Source organism: Triticum aestivum, chromosome 5D (genome assembly GCF_018294505.1).
Source record: "Triticum aestivum cultivar Chinese Spring chromosome 5D, IWGSC CS RefSeq v2.1, whole genome shotgun sequence".
Classification (NCBI taxonomy): domain Eukaryota; kingdom Viridiplantae; phylum Streptophyta; class Magnoliopsida; order Poales; family Poaceae; genus Triticum; species Triticum aestivum.
The window spans coordinates 435,327,509-435,347,463 of record NC_057808.1 but is presented as its reverse complement, the minus strand read 5'-3'; the positions used below and the strand labels follow the sequence as shown (position 1 = coordinate 435,347,463).

General features: G+C 52.3%; 2 protein-coding genes across 2 annotated transcripts; both read left to right on the top strand.

Annotated features, from left to right (window-relative positions):
- The first annotated feature begins 5,906 nt into the window (after positions 1 to 5,906).
- On the top strand, positions 5,907 to 8,865 carry LOC123122449 (rop guanine nucleotide exchange factor 1). The gene is made up of 5 exons (XM_044542649.1): positions 5,907 to 6,303; positions 6,410 to 6,526; positions 6,641 to 7,188; positions 7,385 to 7,732; positions 7,941 to 8,865. The coding sequence occupies exons 1-5, from the start codon at positions 6,069 to 6,071 to the stop codon at positions 8,373 to 8,375; spliced, it is 1,683 nt and encodes a 560-aa protein (XP_044398584.1). The 5' UTR covers positions 5,907 to 6,068; the 3' UTR covers positions 8,376 to 8,865.
- Positions 8,866 to 12,138: 3,273 nt separating this feature from the next.
- On the top strand, positions 12,139 to 13,291 carry LOC123125330 (uncharacterized). Its single transcript, XM_044545843.1, has one exon. The coding sequence runs from the start codon at positions 12,220 to 12,222 to the stop codon at positions 13,081 to 13,083; it is 864 nt and encodes a 287-aa protein (XP_044401778.1). The 5' UTR covers positions 12,139 to 12,219; the 3' UTR covers positions 13,084 to 13,291.
- Positions 13,292 to 19,955: the final 6,664 nt, after the last annotated feature.

Here is a 19,955-nt window from a genome sequence, read left to right as displayed (position 1 = left end):
CGCAATGATGCATGCATGCCTGTCCCCACGCCGTACTCACTCTACGTTGTACTAGTAGTACCAGTGTACTGTATAAACAATCTGTGCCGACTAAACAAATCGGTTTTTCTTTCTACTACGCTGCGAGCAGGCTGCAATCATCAGTCAGAGTGCTAACACGATATTTTCGGGGCGCGTGACACATATTGTTTTTTTTCGTTCCTGAAGAAGCTCTAAGAGCATCTATAGCAGACCCCGCAAACATAAGTCTTTTGCAGTTCGCGGAAAAGTGTATACGCAGGTCAGCACGGGTGAGATTAGACTCAGACCCCGCAAAACGGATCCGTAAAAAAGATATCCGGTGAATATGCTCTTTTACGGGTCGGCTACGCGGGGTCTGCTCGGGTACCGCCGCGTCGACTAGCAAACCGAAGACGCCCAATTATCAAATTTGACATCGGTTCCGACAAATAAGTTCAAATTCAAACAATAGAACACAGTTCACGCGCAAATAAAAGCTTAAGTTTTGTAGGAGAAACGCAAAAGAGGGTCTTGCAAAAGTGACGACCACGTCCGGCATCATCTTGGCCAATCTTCACTTTGCGCCATCCAGTCCGTGGAGTTCATCGGAACCACCGAATCCACCTTCGGCGCTTGTTCCAACTCCAGCACCGAAATCATCAGCTGGTGCACTGACGCATCGGCGACATTGGTTCCAAACCCCGTTGAAAAAACATCTCCGGCACTGTAACACGCACTGGCCGACGCAACCATTCTCTTCTTCAAAATTTCTCTTATTGCCATATCATGCCATTCTTTGGTGAGGTCGTCCATGTCATTGCGGTTCATTGCCGTGATCTTGTTCTCTTCGGCGAGCAACTTGGACATGGCTTTGTTTTCAGCAGCACTGTTTAGCGGCATCGCCGGAGAACCTCTTTCCGGGGCGGAGGGAGTGGATGAAGGAGACGGCTTCTTTGTAGCCGGAATCCTCTTCCGCTTTATGCGGGAGACCTTGCCGACCTTCTCCGCCGCTGGCCGGGATCGCGCAGCGGCGTTAGCGCCCAGGAGCGCGGGCCTTCGCGGCGGGGGCAGCTGGATTCCCGCCCTGCATGACCACGTTACCCTGCCGCTTGCGGGCAGGCGCAGTGGTGCCTTGGGCGACGGCGGGGCCAACATGGACGGCGACGAGATCCATCCGAGGGGATTGAGCGTGCGCGACCTCGATGGTGACGGGGGACAGCAGGGAGTCATCCATGGCGGCGAAGGACTGCCAGGAAAGATGCACCGAAGCGGGAGGTGGCGGGGGCAATGGTGGCGGAGGGTGGGGGAGCGGGAACGGCGCGGAAATGTTCCTCCCGCCAAATCTCGCTGCGGATAGGGGCCGAGCTCGGGTCGTCCTCCCACCCCGTGAATCTAGAGGTCGGGGAAGATCTTTTGCCGCGCTCCGCAAAAAAATTTACGGGTCGGACGCGTATGCGGTGTTTGATCGGGTAGGTTTTTCCACGCCGATCCGTGTTTTGACGGTTATTTTGCAAGTCGGTGTGGGAAAGTTTTTTTTTGAGACAGCAGTAAAGAATAGTCGCCAAGATCCAGTGGGCTGCCTTGCTCCACTGGGCCTATAGTCTAGTACTCCACTCCTTGGACGGGAGAGAAAAAAATAGAGGAGACGCGGGTCAACTGACTGGTCAAGCTTTTGACGGACACCAGTCAATCAATCAACGAAGCCGACAGACACGCGGGCCCAGGCATCTCGGTCACGCGCGGGAGGGCCCGCACCCACTCAACGGAACGGAGGCAGGCCCACCCGCCCGCCGTTACAAGCCGCGAATTTCGAGGCGCGACCAGCCAAATAATCCATGCCGTAATAACTGATGCCGGCTGACGTGGTGGTCCTCGCCCACACTCAATGGAAATGGAATGGAGCCTTCTTCCCCCATCATGTTTCCTTCCTTCACGCGATGCGAGCGAGCGTGGCACATCCGCTTCGTTCATGATGCTGGCCGCGTGGTTAACGTTAACCTGCCGTGCCCTCTTTTTTCTTTGCCCTTCCTTTGTCCTTGCCTGCTCGAGTACGTACGAGTACATCAAATTTCTTTTGCAGGAAATTATAGAGTTTTATTTCTTAGTATTGGTATTTGGTGAAGCGACAATCTGCCTTTACAAAGTCTCTATCTCTAGAGCATCTATAGCCGGGCGCGGGGCGCCTCAAACCCGTCTTTATCCCCATCTCTATCTCTATCTCTATCTCTAATATTACTACCTCCGTTTCTTTACATTGCATATAAGATTCGTCTAAAGTCAAACTTGATACTAAATTAATATTATTATATACATCATAGAATTAATTACATTTTCGTATCATATAACTTTAATGTCGTAGATGTCGATATTTTTTCGACATAAATTTGGTCAAAGTTCACGAAGTTTGACTTTACATAAATTTTACACGCGGAGTGAAAAGAAACAGAGGGATTATTAAAGAGGAGTTGGTCGGTTCCCTCACCTCCTCCTCCATTCGGTTTCCTTTTTTTTGTAATCACATTCGATGCCGCACAAAATAAAAACCAACACAAATACAATAACTTGGAATAATCTAAAGCAAGATATTGCCCAAGACCACGTCCTACATTCAATTCTATCAAATCAAATCAAACCTTACTAAAATCTCAACTAAATCCAAATTTGCATGCCCTCCCAGATCAGGGTTCCGTGCGAACAGTGCCGTCGGGGGGGGGGGGGGGGGAGGGACTGTTTGTTTGGTAGGGATGGACAACGGACAATCGAGAGGTCAGGGTGAAGACATACCGAGTTTTCCCAGGTTCGGGCCCTCCGAGGAGGAGGTAGGACCTTACTCCTGCCTTTTGTATTGTAGTGGTTGCCGGAGATTTCGGGGAACACCAGAGAGATCTATTCTGGAGGTTACAACCCTCTCAGCCTGGCCGCGGAGAGTAGGGTCTTTCTCAAGTGGACCTGTCCTAGGTTTCTTCTCTCTCCCGCATGGGTCCCCGGGTCCACCTTATATACAGCGGGCCTCAGGTTAAATTCACTCGCTGCCACCCTCCTACAACGCTCTCGTGGGAGCGACGTCAGGAGCCAATAGATGGAAGGACTCGACTCCTGATCTCTTCCCCTCCGACTTTCGGTCCTTCTTCCTCAACAAATATAAACATAAAACGTATCGGGTTTTCTCAAACGATCGAGAAATATAAGAATAACTATTTCTTAAGTTGCTAAAAACCACCGACAGATATAGACATAAAATCCATGGTTCATGTGTGCATTAAAAAACGAGAAAATCTTGATGTGACGACTATCAATGCCAAACATATTTCAAAGTTGATCTAGCTTAGCAACTCTCAAAATCTATTTACAATCTTCCGTTAACCTCATAGTCACATAAAAACACAGGTACAAGCTACATTAAAGAGATATGAAAAGAAGAACGCGACCACATCAGTCAGAATTACTACCCCTCCCCTCCCTGCTTGCGCTCCCGTCGCTTTCCAGTCCCCTCTCCGGCATACACCCCCCAGATGCGCCACTGCCACCAGTCCCGCCGACTCTCAAACTACCTTGTTTCCACTTCGTACTTCTACATTAGGTTTCCCGAGAAACAAATATCTATTTCTATCACTCTCTGCATGTACTAAAGTTTGATCTAAACATAAGATTCATGATTCACGAAGTCATCAGGGGTTATAGGTCACAGATTGCGATGTTAGAGAAGGATGAAAAATCAAGAGATAATCAGGGAGTTAGGGTTAAGCTAGACTCATAAGCAAACATAGCCGTTATATACTTGCAGAAATGGCAATGTCGTTTTCTGCATGTTCCCGCCGAAGATGATGCTCTATTTCTGCATCATTCCACCAGACGACATGTCAGTGTGCGTGACTTTACAATAAGAGTTGTGACCAAGAGATATTCTGGGAGAGTCAGGGTTAGACTAGACTCGTGAGCAAACATGACCTTTCTATATACGTAGGGATGTGTGTCGTAGTTTCGTGCGACGGTGTCATTTGGGGGACGGCTGTTTGGTAGGGACAGACAATGACCGATTGAGGGGTCAGGGTGAAGACACAACGAGTTCACCCCAAGTCAGGCCCTTCGGGGAGAAGGAAAGACACTACTCCTGCCTTCGGTATTGTTGTGGTCGCCGAAGTTCTAGGGGATCAACGACAAGATCTACCCTGGCAGTTACAACCCTCTCCGCCTGGCCGCGGAGAGTGTGGTCTTTCTCAAGTGGATCAGTCCTAGGGTTTTTTCTCTGCCGGAGGGGGTCCCCGGACCCGTCTTATATACGACGGCCCCTCAGCTTCCATTCATTCACTGCCCTCCTACATCGCCCTCGAGGGAGCGGCATCCTGAGAAGCGAGTAGATGGAAGGACCCGACTCCCGAGCTCTTCCCATCCTTCTTCTGGTCCTTCCCCTCCCGGGTCCCCGTGGCCCTCCATTCGTCCTTCTCGCGTCAATGTGGCAATTTCGTTTCCATATGTTCCCGCCATAAACCGCCACTCCTTATGCGTTTGGCTTGAAATGGACGCCCTGTTTCTACTCCCCCTCTAAGAAAAGTACCCACTTTCCATTTTGCGCTTCTTCGTCTAGGTTTGCCAAAAAAACACAAAAATCTATTTCTATACCTCTCCGACCGCACTCGCCCCATTGGCACACTATGATGGCGGAAATCTATCGCCCAGACATCCGAACAACACGAACAACTGTTTCCAAGTCACCGTTAAAAACAATGGTTTGATCTAAACATAAGATTCATTCATGATTCATATAAGTAGTACAAGAAACAAGAAAGTCTTAATGCTAAGGATATCAATGTCAACCATATTTTAACAGTTGTTCGTGCGACAGTGTCTTCGTGCGACGGTGTCATTTGAGGGACGGCTGTTTGGTAGGGACAGACAATGACCGATTGAGGGGTCAGGGCGAAGACACAACGAGTTCACCCCAAGTCGGGCCCTTCGGGGAGAAGGAAAGACACTACTCCTGCCTTCGGTATTGTTGTGGTCGCCAAAGTTCTAGGGGATCAACGACAAGATCTATCCTGGCGGTTACAACCCTCTCCGCCTGGCCGCGAAGAGTGGGGGTCTTTGTCAAGTGGACCAGCCCTAGGTTTTTTTTCTTTCCCGGAGGGGGTCCCCAGACCCGTCTTATATACGGCGGCCCCTCAGCTTCCACTCACTCACTGCCCTCCTACATCGCTCCGCCATCCCGAGAAGCGAGTAGATGGAAGGACCCGACTCCCGAGCTCTTCCCATCCTTCTTCTGGTCCTTTCCTCTCCCGGGTCCCGGTCTCCCTCCATTCGTCCTCCTCGCGTCAATGCGGCAATTTCGTTTCCATAGGTTCTTCCCGCCAGAAACCGCCGATCGTTTTGCGATTTGCCTGAAATCGACGCCCTGTTTCTACTCCGCCGTCTTAAGAAAAGCACCCACTTTCCATTTCGCGCTTCTACGTTAAGGTTTCCCAAAGAAACAAAATTCTATTCCTACCCCTCTCCGACCATACTCACATCATCAGCACAAAAAATGGAAGAAATCTATCGGTTTTTGCTGTTTCTCAGGCGTCCGAACAAGAGGAACAACCACTTCCAGCTCACCGTTAAAAACAACAACGGTTTGATCAAAACATAAGATCCATGATTGGAATACACGCATTATGAGAAAGAAGAAAGCCATAATGCGAGGCTATCAATGTGAAGCATATTCTCAAAGTCGATCTACCTGTAGCAACCTCCTCATCCCAAAATCCATTTACAAGCTGCCGTTACCATCCATCATCGTCTCACAGCACAAGCACGCCGGCACAGGTTACATATTACTCGTACGCGCATAGAAAAAGATCTGGAAAGAGGAGCGCGGCCACATCCATCAGTCGGCGGTACCAGTACCAGTACTAGTCCTCCCCCTCCCCCGCCCGCCTGCGCTGCGCTGGTGGACTCCCGTCGCTTTCCCCTCCCTCCCCGCCTCCGCATCCACATCGCCCCCATTCCATTCCATCCCACCCCATCCCCCCCGCCAGATGCGCCACCAGTCCCGCCGCGCGTAGCTCGCTCGCTCCCGCCGGCGGCCGTCCGCAATGGCGAGCGCGTCGGAGGACGAGGCGGGGTCGGAGCGCTGCTGCGGCAGCTACAGCCCCAGCGCCGACGTCAGCGGCTCCGAGACCTCCAGCGACTGCTCCGCCCCGACCCGCCGCTTCCCCTTCTCCTCCTCCGACGCCTCCGCCTCCCGCGGCCTCGCATCCTCTTCGTCGTCGCAGCTCCCCACCCCCTCCGCCGCCTTCCGCCCCTCCACCCCCGCCTCCGACCTCTCCGGTAAGTACCCCCCCCCCTTTGCTTAGATCTTACTCCACTCCGCACTAGTACTGGCGCTTTTTTTTTTCTGACGGGAGAGCTTTTTCTGCTGCGCTCGCCATGGCAGAGATCGACATGATGAAGGAGCGCTTCGCCAAGCTGCTGCTGGGCGAGGACATGTCCGGCAGCGGCAAGGGCGTCTGCACCGCGCTCGCCGTCTCCAACGCCATCACCAACCTCTCCGGTACGCGGTTCCCTCGGTCAATCACTTCACCTGCATTCCCGTGATTTCTGCCGGAAAATACATACTGAATGTGCGCGTCTGTTTGTTTGTTTGTTTCCTTCCGAACCCGTCCAGCCACCGTGTTCGGCGAGCTGTGGCGGCTGGAGCCGCTGGCGCCGGCCAGGAAGGCCATGTGGACGCGGGAGATGGACTGGCTGCTCTCCGTCGCCGACTCCATCGTCGAGCTCATCCCCTCGCTCCAGGAGCTCCCCGACGGCGGCGGCCAGTTCGAGGTCATGGTGCCGCGCCCCCGCAGCGACCTCTACATGAACCTCCCCGCGCTCAGGAAGCTCGACGCCATGCTCCTCGCCATGATCGACGAGTTCAAGGAGACCGACTTCTGGTACGTCGACAGGGGCATCGTCGTCGACGACGGCGGCGGGGGGCCCTGCCCGTCCTCCTCGTCTTCCTCCTGCGGGCGGCCGTCGTCGGTGCGGCAGGAGGACAAGTGGTGGCTGCCGTGCCCGCGGGTGCCGCCCAAGGGGCTGCCCGAGGAGGCCCGGAGGAAGCTGCAGCAGAGCAGGGACTGCGCCAACCAGATTCTGAAGGCCGCCATGGCCATCAACAGCGACGTGCTTGCTGAGATGGAGATCCCGGAGGCGTACCTGGAGTCCTTGCCAAAGGTGAAACACTTCAAATTCAGTATGATTCACTGGTACTAGTAACTGTCACTGAGCTGCTATGCACACTTAAGTTGCTGAGAAGAGTGTACCAAATGCATGAAGTACTTGTTTCGGGTCATGGATATTTATATCAATTGTGTGTCAAATGTCCAATTCAATAGGTTTATCAATTATAAGATGTTGTTTCTTTCTGCAGAGTGGTCGATCTTGCTTGGGTGAGATAATTTACCGGTACATAACGGCTGAACAATTCTCACCTGAATGCCTCCTGGACTGCTTGGACCTGTCATCGGAGCACCATACACTTGAAGTAGCAAACAGAATAGAGGCCGCCATCCATGTCTGGAGACTAAAGGGCCAAAAGAAAACGGCGCCTCAGGCAAAGTCGAAGAAATCTTGGGGTGGAAAAGTGAAGGGTCTTGTTGGAGATACAAAGAGCCAAGTGCTGTCCCAAAGAGCCGACGGTCTGCTACAGAGCTTAAGATTGCGACACCCTGGTTTGCCACAGACTTCCCTTGACATGAACAAGATCCAGTACAACAAGGTTAACAATTTTTCATACCTACTCGTTGGAACACAATGGTCTTGAAAGTGATTGCTTGCATTTTTATCTCTCTATTCAAAACTGATTCTAGCTAGACCTGGAGCATACATTTTATCATCAGAAACTTGCTCTGTTCACATCACTGAACTTTGTACTACATGACTTGCTTAAACAAAGTTTCACCCTGTTCCTGCCTTGTCTTGCCCAGGATGTCGGCCAGTCCATACTTGAAAGTTACTCGAGGGTCCTGGAGAGCTTGGCGTTCAACACAATTGCGAGGATCGACGACGTGATTTACGTGGACGACGCAACGAAGAAGTCTGCCGCGGCGGAGACCGTTTCGATCTTCAACCGCGGCACGGGGGCACCAGTCCAGAAGAAGATCTCCCCGAGCCCATTCTCGATCCAGCACACGCCGTACGCCTCCCCCTTCGCCACACCCACCTTCTGCTCCTCCACCCCAGTCAATGGCAACAGCCCCGGACGAGCACCACTGCCACCGCCGAGCAAAAAGAACCCGCCAGCGAAACAACCCGAGATCAAAGTGGAGAAGCTCTTCTCCGGCGATGTAGAGAAGGTGTGGACCTATGCCGGAAACCTGAGCGCGCGGAAAGAAGCCGGAGACGCTCCTGAAAGGGACTGAGTTTTTGGCGTAGGTCGACAGGTATCGTCGTTCAACAGATACTGATTCCGGTCGGTAGGGCTAGAGGCTTCCCTGTACAGAAGCAACATCAGTCAATTTTTTTGTGCTTTCTTAGCGCGATCGATCCGTGGACCATGTACTACCCATCCATGCTCACCTAGTAATGGAGTAAGTGAACTCTTGATGCCGTCTAGTTTCATGTGTCAGTCACTCAGTCAGCTGTGTGTATTACCCCTTGTTCATGTCTATACTAGCTTAGCTAGCAGGTTGGGTTGGGCAGCAAGACAGCTAGTTGTTGAACTTGAGATGTTGCTGCTGCTGCTGTAGGTTTTTTGTGTCCCTGAAGCCGCCAGTAGTGCTGTAACAAATTAACTGCAGCTGCAGTGGGATGTTTGTTGTACTTGTACTCCGGTGGCCGTGCATTCTCATGTCTGACAATTGTCTGTACTTACATGTTCCTGATGAATTGATCCGACGCTTAGTTTCTTCATTTCCTTGCGTACCATTGTAGTTCTATTAATTGTGATGTGATTTGATCGCAGTCGCTGAAGTGATCAACGGTCACTTCATTCATCTCTGAAATGAGTACAGTGAGAGTGACAGTGCTCGTTCATTGATGCCGTTGTGTGCAAATTAGTTACAGCTATTGTGTTAGTTATTGTGTTAGTTAGCTAGAGCAACTCCAACGGGCCGACCTAAACGAACGGCGCATTTGTCCGCCTTTTGTCCGTTTGGGTCGGCCGCCCGCCCGGCGTCCGCCCAGCTTTCCATTTGGGTCGGCAGTCGCCCAACGCGCCGACTCATTTCATGTCCGCATCAACTTTTAAAAAAAGGCCCGCGGCTGATCATGCCAGCGGCCATGTCTCATCATGCCGGCACCATGCCAGTGCCGGCATACAGTGCCGGCTTCAGAAAATATCCCCACAGTTCATGCTGGCGCACTTGGCAGTCGGCCGACACACATGGCAGCACACAAAAAAGGGTGGGACTTGAGTTCGACCACGCCACCGCGGACCCCGTGGTCATTTCAGCGCACCTGCCGGCATACAAAAAAGACGGCGCTCGCCGCCATGGATCACTCGTCGTCGAACTTGAGCATGTCGGTCTGCATCTTCTCGAACCACGGCCTCTTCCTTGGCGACACGGTGTTGAGATTCACCTTCATGATCTCCACCCCGGTCATCATGCTCGCGAGTGCCACTTCTTTGGCCTTGGTTTTGGCGTTGGCGGCCTCGATCTCTAGCATCTTGGCTTGCTTCTCCGCCTCGAGCTCGAATATCTTGGCTTGCTTCTCCGCGTCCATCTCAAGCCTACTTCTTTGGATCTCCATGAAAGCGTCCATTTGCTCCGCCTTGAAACGCCGACGCTCCTCCTCCCTTGAGTCCTTCTTGTTCATCATGCCCTCCACGCTTGCGATCAAGGCGTTGGATGCCACATCCCGCTTGTCCTCCTTCTTGGAGTTGGTCTTCCCCCGCGGCCGTGCCGGCTCGCCCTCCCCAACCTCCTCCATGGCTTTCTTCCTCCCACGCGACTTGAGGGCGACATATTGTGCCTTGAACTTCTCCTCGTCCTTGATGACCCGAAAGCAATGGGAAAGGTTGAAGCACTTGCCGTTGTGTTGAACCTTGAATGCCCCCAAAGCTTGAAATGCCTACAAAATGTTTCCATGCAAGCATATGGGCAAATGATATGCAAATGAACACGCAAGCATGAACTTGATGACACAAAAGAGGGCGGCTTGCTAGCATACCATGTCTTGCATGCCGGTGCCGCTCACGGGGCGGGCCTTGATGCTCTCAAGAGTGGCGCAAAACTTGTTGCACTCTTGTTGGATCACCCTCCATCGCTTGGAAATGGACACCCACCCGCGCGTGCTCACAATTTGGTAAGGCGGAAACTTCTTGCGCTCATGAAACTCTCGGTGGACACGAATCCAAAAGGTCGAATGCTTTTGTTCGACGCCCGTCTTGGGGTCTTGTCCAATGTCTCGCCAACACTCGCAAAGAAGCTTGTCCTCGGCCGCTGTGTATGCCTTCGTGCGCTTGCTCTTGCGCTTCGGCTTAGGACCGACGGCTTGGTTGGCGAGCTCGTCCTCGAACAAGGGCTCCACTTCGATGTCGCACTCGTCCTCTTCCTCTAGCCCGTAGTCGTCCGGGAACTCGTGGTCGAGTGGGAAGCCGTTCACGTCGATGCCGACTTGATCACGCATGAAGGCCGCCTGATCGGGATCATAGCCAACGGTCGGCGTGAACGGCCCGCGGCCGTCCTGGCTTTGTGTCTCGTCGGGATCGTAGCCAGCGGCCGGTGCACCGCCCTCGAAGATGAGGTTCTGCATGTAGTCCTCGTCGACGGCGGACGGCATTCCGTCGAACAGGTTGCGGGCCTCCGGGAGCACGCCGGCCGGCGTCTGCCGCGCGCGTTTCCTCGTGCCACCGGATGACGAGCCACCAGCCACCGGGGTGGCGTTGAGGTTGATGGGCGCGGGCGCGGGCGTGGAAGGTGTGACCACGCTCACGTTGGGCGAGCACTCCCCGGAGAGGCAGGAGGCCTGCGGGTACACGTGGAAGCCGGGCACCGGGTTGCAAGCCGACGCGCGGGGCGAGTCGGGCAGCATCATCCGAGGAAATGCCGATGAGCCGGTGCTGGCCGCGGCGACGGCGGCGTTGAGGAGGCCGTGCTGGCCAGGGTTTAACCCTAGCATGTAGAGCGCCTCCCTCGTTGCCGCCGTGACGCGGGCGTTGGTGACCTCCTGCTGCGTGGCGGCCTCATCCCTCCCGTCCGCGGCGTGCCTCCGGTCCTTCCTCTTGGCCGACTCCCTTGCCCGCTGTGCAGGCGTCAACGGCTTCTTTGGCTTGGCCGCGGCAGCGGTCTTGCGCGGGGCACGAGGCTTGCCTTTCCCGGCGGGGGCGGGGGCGCCGGACGAGGCGAGGGAGGCGAGGCCGGCGGCGACTTTGAGGTCGATGGCGTCCTCCATGGCGGGGTGTGGGACGGGAGCGCGCGGGCAGGAGGGTTTTTGGGGGAAAATGGTGGTGGCTGCCACCGACCGGCGGGTCCGGGGAAAGGAGTAGGCGCGCGCGTCCATCTCGTGTCCGCGCCGACGCAAATCCGGCTAAAAAATGGGCCGGGAATGGGTCGGCAGACGGACGCCAAGCGGACGCGCGTTCATTTGGGTCGGCGCGTTGGGCCGACTTTTGTGTCCGCGCCGACCCAAACGGACGCGAGTGGATGAAATAGGTCGCCCCATTGGAGTTGCTCTTATTGTGTTAGGATGTGGCTAGGTCTGAGATTTAATCAAATCTCAGTCAAATGACATAATATGTAGAAAAAAAAAAGTTTAAAAAGTTGCACGGATCTCAATGTAAGATCTTACGGATAGAGCATGACTGAGACTTAACAAGACTGATTGTGTTAACCAGTACAGTAAAGTTGTTTCCCTCCCTGGCCTGTGGGATCAGCTTGGCTTCTCCATGGAGGAAGCGGACATCTTGATACTGAACCACACGGCAAAACCATCGAAACCTCGGGTGAAAAACGTGGTATACTTGCACTGCAAATATACCAAGAGTGGCCTTCCTCTCCCCTCTCATCTGATGATACGCCTTGCCTTGGATGCATGCAGCATCTTGCATGGACGGTGACTTGTCCCTTCCCTGCAAGTCTCCTGCCTCTTGATCTCGCAACCGGAATGCAACTTGCTTCTTCTGTCGAGCTCGTATAAGTAGAGGCAGTGCGGGGCCATGGTCCTCCAAGCTTTGCAAGCCGCTTCTTTCTTCTGTCCACGTAGCTTGACGGCAGCGAGTTGCCTGAGACAGAGAGAAGCAGCGGTTCACCCGCGTTGAGCGGCATGGCGACGGCGGCCAAGGATGCGGCGTCTGCGGCGGAGAAGAAGGGGACGGCGGCGGGGCTGCAGATGAAGCTGCTGGTGGACAGGCGGTCGCGCCGGGTGCTGTACGCGGAGGCGCGCAAGGACGCCGTCGACTTCCTCATCGGCCTCCTCCGCGTGCCCGCCGGCCTCGCCGCGCGCGTCATCGGCAAGCACGCCGCTGGCGCTGGAGATGGCGCCGGTGACGTTCACCCCGACGAGGCGCACCCCGCGCCGGGCTCCCTGGGCACGCTCTACGCCGGGGCGAAGGCGCTGGGCGACGAGTTCTTCGTCGCCGCCGCGCCCGACCGCGACGCGATCCTCTGCCCGGCGATCCCCTCGGCCGCGCTCGCGCTGCTGCTCGCGGGCGAGCCGGCCGCCGCGGCGGCGGCCACCCCGCCGCCCGCCGCGCCCGCCCCGCCGAAGCGGTACTTCCGGTGCGCGGGCCCGTACGGGACGTCGTGCCGCGGGAACCCGACGTGCGTGACGGACGTGGCCGGCCTGCCGTGCCCGGTGTGCCGGCAGCCGATGACGGTGGAGATGCGGTGGAGCCCCGGCGACGCGCAGGGCAAGCTGGCGCAGGCGGCGTCTGCAGGAGCAGGAGGGTACGTGAAGGAGGTGGTGAGCTACCTGGTGATGGACGACCTCACGGTGGAGCCCATGTCCACCATCTCCGCCATCATGCTGCTCAAGAAGTTCAAGGTCGCCGACTGCTCCGCCCTGGAGGAGCTCACCGTCGACCTCGGCCACAAGGAGGCCGTGCTGCTGCTCAAGGCCGCGCTCGAGTCCAAAACGGCGCTCACCGACGTCTTCTGCGGCGGCGTCTCCATTGACAGGCTCGAGTGAGCGAAAGAGCGAGGGGCCGAGCACCATGGAAGCGCAACTGAGAGGCCGAGGAGATGGTATAATACATAACCATATACATACTGAATTGTACATGAACCATGTTTAAACGTAGCACACGTGTCAATCTTATGCTAATATTGTACTGTAATAAAAAAGCTTCATCTCTGAATACAAGCACATGCACAGCGAGTGAGTGCTTTTGTGGAAATTTGACTGCGTCAGCCGATGGCCTCAAAAGACTAACCAAAAGTTCTGGATGTTTCTAGAATTTGTTATTTTTTGTTTGCTTCTCCCGCGATTGGCACGTGGGCCCTTTAGTTTTTTTTGAATGTTCATCGGAGGAGAGTTTTCCTCACCTGAATTGTATTTATTTTTGCCTATAGACTTTACAGCCTAATCTCTACTTCTAATAAACGAGTTAGTGAATCGTCTCCGCGGTTTATTTTTGCTGGTTTTTTCGTCTCTTCTCCCACCACCCCCTCCCACCCTGGTCCGCGGTTTATTTTCGCTGGTTTTTTTCCGTCTCTCCTCCCACCACCCCACCACCCTGGTCCATCGGTTTATTTTTCTCTCCACTCTTTATTATAACCAGAACTTTTCTAACGTATAACAAATCACGGATCTAACTTCCTTAAATTATGCAAATCAATCGATTCCTTTTATTGGTTCAATTTGTCTTAGGAAACAAATAACAGATTTTCAGGAAACAAATAATACATTTTAATCTAACTTTCCTAACTTATCTAAATCAATCAATTTCTCTTATTAGTGAATTTTTTTTAGGAAACAAATAACAGACACGTCACAACTTTCCTCCTAATAAATAGTTTCTTAACATTTGCAAAGTTTCCTAATCAGACACGTCACAAACGGGCAGGTACTGATATCATGTTACCAAATAATAAAACCCCATTTGCATAGGAATCAGTTCAAAAATCCTAACTTTCCTAATTTTTTACCTTTCCTTGATAACAACCAATATTTCCTATGTTTTCCACCTATTGATGGAAATCACCCCTCCATCGATATTAGCATTTTTTTGAACTGAGATCTCCGGGTTATGAATCTTTTGCGATTCTTTCCAATTGTGACCTCTCCTTCCACTCCGGCTCCTTCTCGCATAAACACCTCCACCACAGCCAGGTGACACCGCCCCAGACCTCCTGCCTCTCCACACCTTCTCCGCCACCTCCTTCTCGTACTCCATTAACAATCCCTCCGCCACATTTGTCCACGGCGGTGTCGAGGGCATGGCGCAGCAGTGTACCACGGGTAGAGCAGCGCATAGCAGCAGGAAGCAACACGCAGCAGGCGAGGCGAGCGACCGACGGTGGAGGGCAGAGATGCGGCCGGCGTGGCTGAGGGGGCGGCCGGCAGAAGATGGCCACGACTGGAGGCGGCGCGAGGCAGGGGCGCGACAACGGGGCGAGTGAAGGGATAGGCGGCAACAGACGGGGCGAGCGCAGCCAGCGAGAGTGTGGCGCGCGGCCAAGGTGTGTGTCGCGCGGGGCACAGTGGTGCGGTGGTTGCGGCGAGCGCGACGGCAGCGGCGGGCGCGACCGACGCGGTGTAGCACGGGCGTGGGCATGGAGAGGGAGTGGCCCCGCGGGCGCGGAAGAAGAGCGGCAGGCTCGGGCATGGGCGTGCATAGGAGCGGGCATGTGCCACGGGGTCAATCCGAGGAGCTCGGTGGCTACCCCTGCAATGGCCATGGCGGACGGCGGTTCTCGGCCACGGGGAAATACCTAACGAGAGCAAACGAGAGGGGAAACAGGGGAAAGGCAAGAGGAGATCATGGCGGTGTCAATGGCGCCCTAGGGGAAGACATGGGAGCTCGGGGCGGCGCGGATCGAACGGCAATGTCGCGGTGGCCCAAGGTTGAGGAAGACGGCAGCGACGTCGATGCGGGGGTGCTGGACTTGATCTCGTTGGCGCAGACGAAGTAGCGAAGGCGTTCGGAGCTCCTCGACAAGCTCCTAGCCCGCAGGGAGGGCAGTGGCCGTGTGGACGGGGTCGGTCATGGTGGCCGTGGCGTCTGACTTCGTCCAGATCGACGGGATCGAGCGAGCGAGGAGGAGAAGTGGATTTGGGAGGGGGCGTCGAGGAGGAGTGAGGCCATGGGGGCAGGGAAGGCAGGGCGTCACCCTTATCCATTCCCCTTCGATGCCAGCGAGGTGGTCGGGCGGGAGCCCGGCTCTGTAGCGACGCGGCTCGGGGAACAGGAGAAGACGACCGCGCGGGGACTGGACCGCTGAGCCGGTTCGGTGGCAAGGCCCGGGGGCAGGGCGAATCCCCTTTTACATCGTCCTTTTGGTTTTTCAATGTATTCTAATCTGTTTCTCCTTTTTAACACCGTTTTCTATTTATTCTTACCAACTAAATGATCTCTACTCCTAATGTCTCAGTTGGTAGTCTCCGTTCCGGGTTTATTTTCGTCCCACCTCCCGAGTGAGGGAGAGGGGGAGAGAGAGTGAGGAAGAGGGAGGGAGAGGGTGTGTGTGTGAGAATTTGATGGTAAAAAAGGTCGTCAATGTCACTTAATATGTATGAGAATATTAAATGTAATATTAACATAATTGATATTGAACTATTAAAGTTAAAGTGGCCCCGTTGCAACGCACGTGCGTTCTTCTAGTACAACATAGGGTTCAAGTGAACCAGAAGAACATGGGTACACGAGGAAGAGATAAAACGAAAAACACATACCGTAACACATGGCGAGGGGGGACACAACACAACAGGGGGCACCCCCGGCCCCAGGGCCCTTTAGAATTTGATATTAAGGACTTGACTTTTTAGGATCCAACATCACTTGAGTCCTAGGTATTGCCCATGTTATCAAAAGGGGGCCTTTGAGCCTAGGGAGGAGATCTTTTCTGAAATGCTCAAACTCAAATCTTCAAAATCTCATATGAACCCAGGGAGGAATAATCAACCTGAAGTACGAAACATCTCAACGTGTCTCAACAGCATGCTAGATGAACATATATAATAAAGAGGAGATATACATATATATAAATAAATTTTATTTACATAGTTTCAAAGAAATATATATCAACATAGGACAAGGTCCAATTTATTAGAGAGAGGACGAGAATGCTATGATGTTTCATTCCACTGTCTATCTGACATGCTTTCACATGATCAGATCTATCCTAGTCATGCTCATGGTAATGTGTTCATAGGCGAAAGAAATTCATACCGACTCGACAAGAAAGCTATATATACAGTGACATCGAAACCAAGCATCATCACCGTACATTTAGCTAATGTGTGTTTCTCTACGATCTCTGGAAAAAGTTCGAAGTCCAGAATATTTTTCGTTGGACATGTCATTTTGGTAGACTACTTATTGCACAACCTCAACTTCATTTCTTCTGGCCAACTACTTAATAGTACATCTTTTCCAGTTACATATACAGATATCATTTTTCAATTCCGAATTGAACCTGCAATTGCAGCAGATACATCTTTTTTCACAACCCTAGAGGGTAAAAACTACTTCCTAAGCTCCATAATACAAGTTATTATTACAACCAAATGTACTCATATATTGGTTGGAAAAAAGTCCATTTTACTACCCTGAATAAAGTTGGTGGTTCACATAACCCCCTGATGTTTTTTTCTGTTCCCTCACCCCCCTAAACAATCCAATACCGGCTAAAAAACTCCTCTGAGTGGTTTGCCTCAAGCTGGTGCTGACATGGCAATGGTCAAAGGCGGTTTTGACCTGCGGGTGGGTTGTCCCTACAATTTTTTAAAAAGCAATCAGCCCCTTATTAATGCAAATGGGTCCTTGTAAAAAAATTAAAAAGCAATCAGGTCCCTGTTAAAAGAAAACAAAAGCAATCGGGTCCCTGCTTGGCCCGTGGTGGTTGGCCGGCGACAACCATCGCTCCGAGCCATCAACTCCCTTGGTGATGTATGTCGATGACCACCACCAGCAGCAAGGCCGCGTCCATGGCGATGCTCTTGAGGGCGTCGGTGGCGACACAGATGCACTGGTAGTCCGCGAAGAGGAGCTTGGGGGCGGCGTGCGTTCGGATGGCGGCGACGCTGGTGGCGGCCAGGCCGGTGTTGATGACTGCGCCGGCCATGGGGACTGCGAAGTGCAGACGACGGCGACGCAAGGCAGGAAGGTGACGGCGGACCGTTCTGTTTCGGTATGCGATGACCCGACTCCTGCCATGGTCAGCAGCTGCTAGAACAGGGTAGGGAGGAGCGGGTCCGGCGGTGAGGCGGCAGATCCAGGCGGGCTCAGGCATGAGGGAGATCAGGGGAGGGGCTCTAGATCGAGCGAGCTCGGATCCGATAGCGAGTTGTTTGGGAGGCGGCCATGGCAATTTGGAGCAGATCGGGGCGAGCTCCATGGAGGTCCTGCGGCAACCAGCAGTGCCGGGTTGGTTGGCCGGCGGCGTTCACAGGTCAAAACCGCCTTTGACCATTGCCACGTCAGCACCAGCTAGAGGAAAACCATCCAGGGGCATTTTTTGGCCGGTATTGGATTGTTTAGGATGGTAAGGGAACCAAAAAAAAAAAACATCAGGGGGTTATGTGAACCACCAACTTTCTTCAGGGTAGTAAAATGGACTTTTTTCTATTGGTTGTAATAACATCTTCACCTGCAAAAAAAAGGTTGTAATAACATCTTATATTATGCGATGGATGAAGTACCAGTTTGCATGTTTCCGACATCCGCTTGATATAAATAGAGTTGAGTTAAATTTGGCTGTGTTTTGTGTTTGTTGGGGGGTAGGGGGATGAATTTGGGTCCTGGGTAAGCTCGTTTTCTGTGGATGGAAGCTATGGACATGGGAGAATAACTGTGCAGTAATATATAAAGAATATGTATAAGTATCTTGGAGCAAAGCATAAGAACAAAAGGAGCATGATAATGGCAAATCATCGAAGTAGTAGTTGGCTGCATGTTCGATGGTCAGAGCGATTGCTTAAGTTGAAGTTTCTTTTTGGTGCTTAAGTTGCAATGGTGAATGGTAGTTGTAACTGCATGCCAGCGTTTGCTAGTTCTACTTTTATTGTGAAGAGAAGATGCATGCGTGCAAGGTAGTGCATCTATGGAAAGTTGAAATTGTGTGTTTGTCTGACGAGGCATCCATGTGTATGAGGCAAGCTGCGCTCCACCGTATCAACTAGCAGTAACTATTGTGTCAAGGACACACATGAGACATGCATAACGTGGCTCTATAAAAGCAGGAGGCCAGGAGCTAGAGCAACAAAGCGCATGCACCATAGTGCTGAGCTATAGCTAGAGTCTGTAAAGTTTTCACCGGCTTAGGTAGGATTGGGAGACAATGGGGACTTAGATGCGTAACAAAATCAACCAGTTTGCACGACGTTGAGCGTTGTCAACAAATACTCTTGTCTCTTGTCCGTGATGGACAGTTTGGGAGTTGGCTTTGGATTATGCTTGAGAAACTTAGCTTTTTCGAAAAGGGGCGCTTTATTACTTAAAAGATTTAAGCATTACACCCGGCCTCTGCATTACTAAGATGCACACAGCCAAAAAATGTCTTCTCACACAAATGAATGATAAAAAGGCGAAATACAAAAACATGAAGAGTCCGTATAACGCCTAAAGCGGAGGGGGGGTCAATCCTAAGATCATGTTGCCACCCATGCTGGGTAAAAGTATGCCTCGCCGTAGCCTCCAATCGTGTACACACCTCCGTAAACAGGTCTCGATTCTCCACGCGTTGTAGAGAGGACCATAAACGAAGAGTCCCGGTACATTTGTAGAGAACCTGCATCAGGGAAGTACTTTTATCGTTAAAAACCTTATCATTTCTACATAGCCAAAGCGACCAAATAACGAAGCGCTCCCACCCTGAGAAAAGTTCTAAACCTGTGATCAATCCCGTGTAACCAGTTGCCAAATACATTAGCAACACTACAAGGAGGATACAAGCCAGAAGCTATTTGGATGACTGACCATATAGAACGAGCCAATTTGCATTGGAAGAATAAATGTTTTATTGTCTCATCATGGTGAAAAAAGACACATTGCGGACTTCCATGCCAATTCCTCTTAATAAGGTTATCTTTAGTAAGAATGACTCCGCGACGAAGATACCATGCAAAGATTTTATTCTTAAGAGGTATCTTCATCTTCCAGATCTTCTTATTATTATCAACTGGCACATCAGACTGGATTAGCGCTCTATACATGGAATCCACTGAGAATTTTCCATTCCCATGAAGGTTCCACCGAAATACATCAGACCCATGTGATAGGTGCACCGTGGACAACCGCTGGAGCAGGAAGTTCCACGATTGGAGTCTAGGTCCAATTAAATCTCTTCTGAACGTCACATTTGGCGGAAATGATTCCATTACCGTGGCGATAGTATCACCCTTGTGGCGCACAATGTTGTATAGAGCCGGATATTGTTCCCGGAGTGTGGCATTCCCTAGCCATCTGTCCTCCCAGAATCTAATTTCCGAGCCGTCCTTAATTGAGAAGGATCCATAGCAGAAGAAATATTTCTTCGTAGCCATTAGACCCGCCCAAAAGTGGGAATCCCCAGGCTTCCAGTATACTTGGGATACCGCCTTGGAGCCCACATATTTCATCCTTAGGAGGGTTTGCCATACACCTTCTTCCGTCAGAAATTTAAACAACCATTTGTCAAGGAGGGCCCTATTCTTAACCTCAAGGTCATGAATACCCAACCCGCCTTGGTCTTTGGGACGGCAAACCACACTTCATTTGGCCAGTCGATATTTCTTTCTCTCGCTATCTCCTTGTCAAAAGAATCTTGATCGGAAATAATCCAATCTATGTAAAACTCCTTTCGGCAACTGGAAGAAGGAAATCATATATAGTACCATATTACTAAGTACTGAATTTATGA

Excerpts from the sequence above, each read along its gene's own strand:
- LOC123122449 (XM_044542649.1), top strand. The coding sequence starts at position 6,069 with ATGGCGAGCGCGTCGGAGGACGAGGCGGGGTCGGAGCGCTGCTGCGGC. Across the intron at positions 6,304-6,409 it reads CCCCGCCTCCGACCTCTCCG|AGATCGACATGATGAAGGAG; the intron begins GTAAGTACCCCC and ends TCGCCATGGCAG. Across the intron at positions 6,527-6,640 it reads CGCCATCACCAACCTCTCCG|CCACCGTGTTCGGCGAGCTG; the intron begins GTACGCGGTTCC and ends GAACCCGTCCAG.
- LOC123125330 (XM_044545843.1), top strand. The coding sequence starts at position 12,220 with ATGGCGACGGCGGCCAAGGATGCGGCGTCTGCGGCGGAGAAGAAGGGG.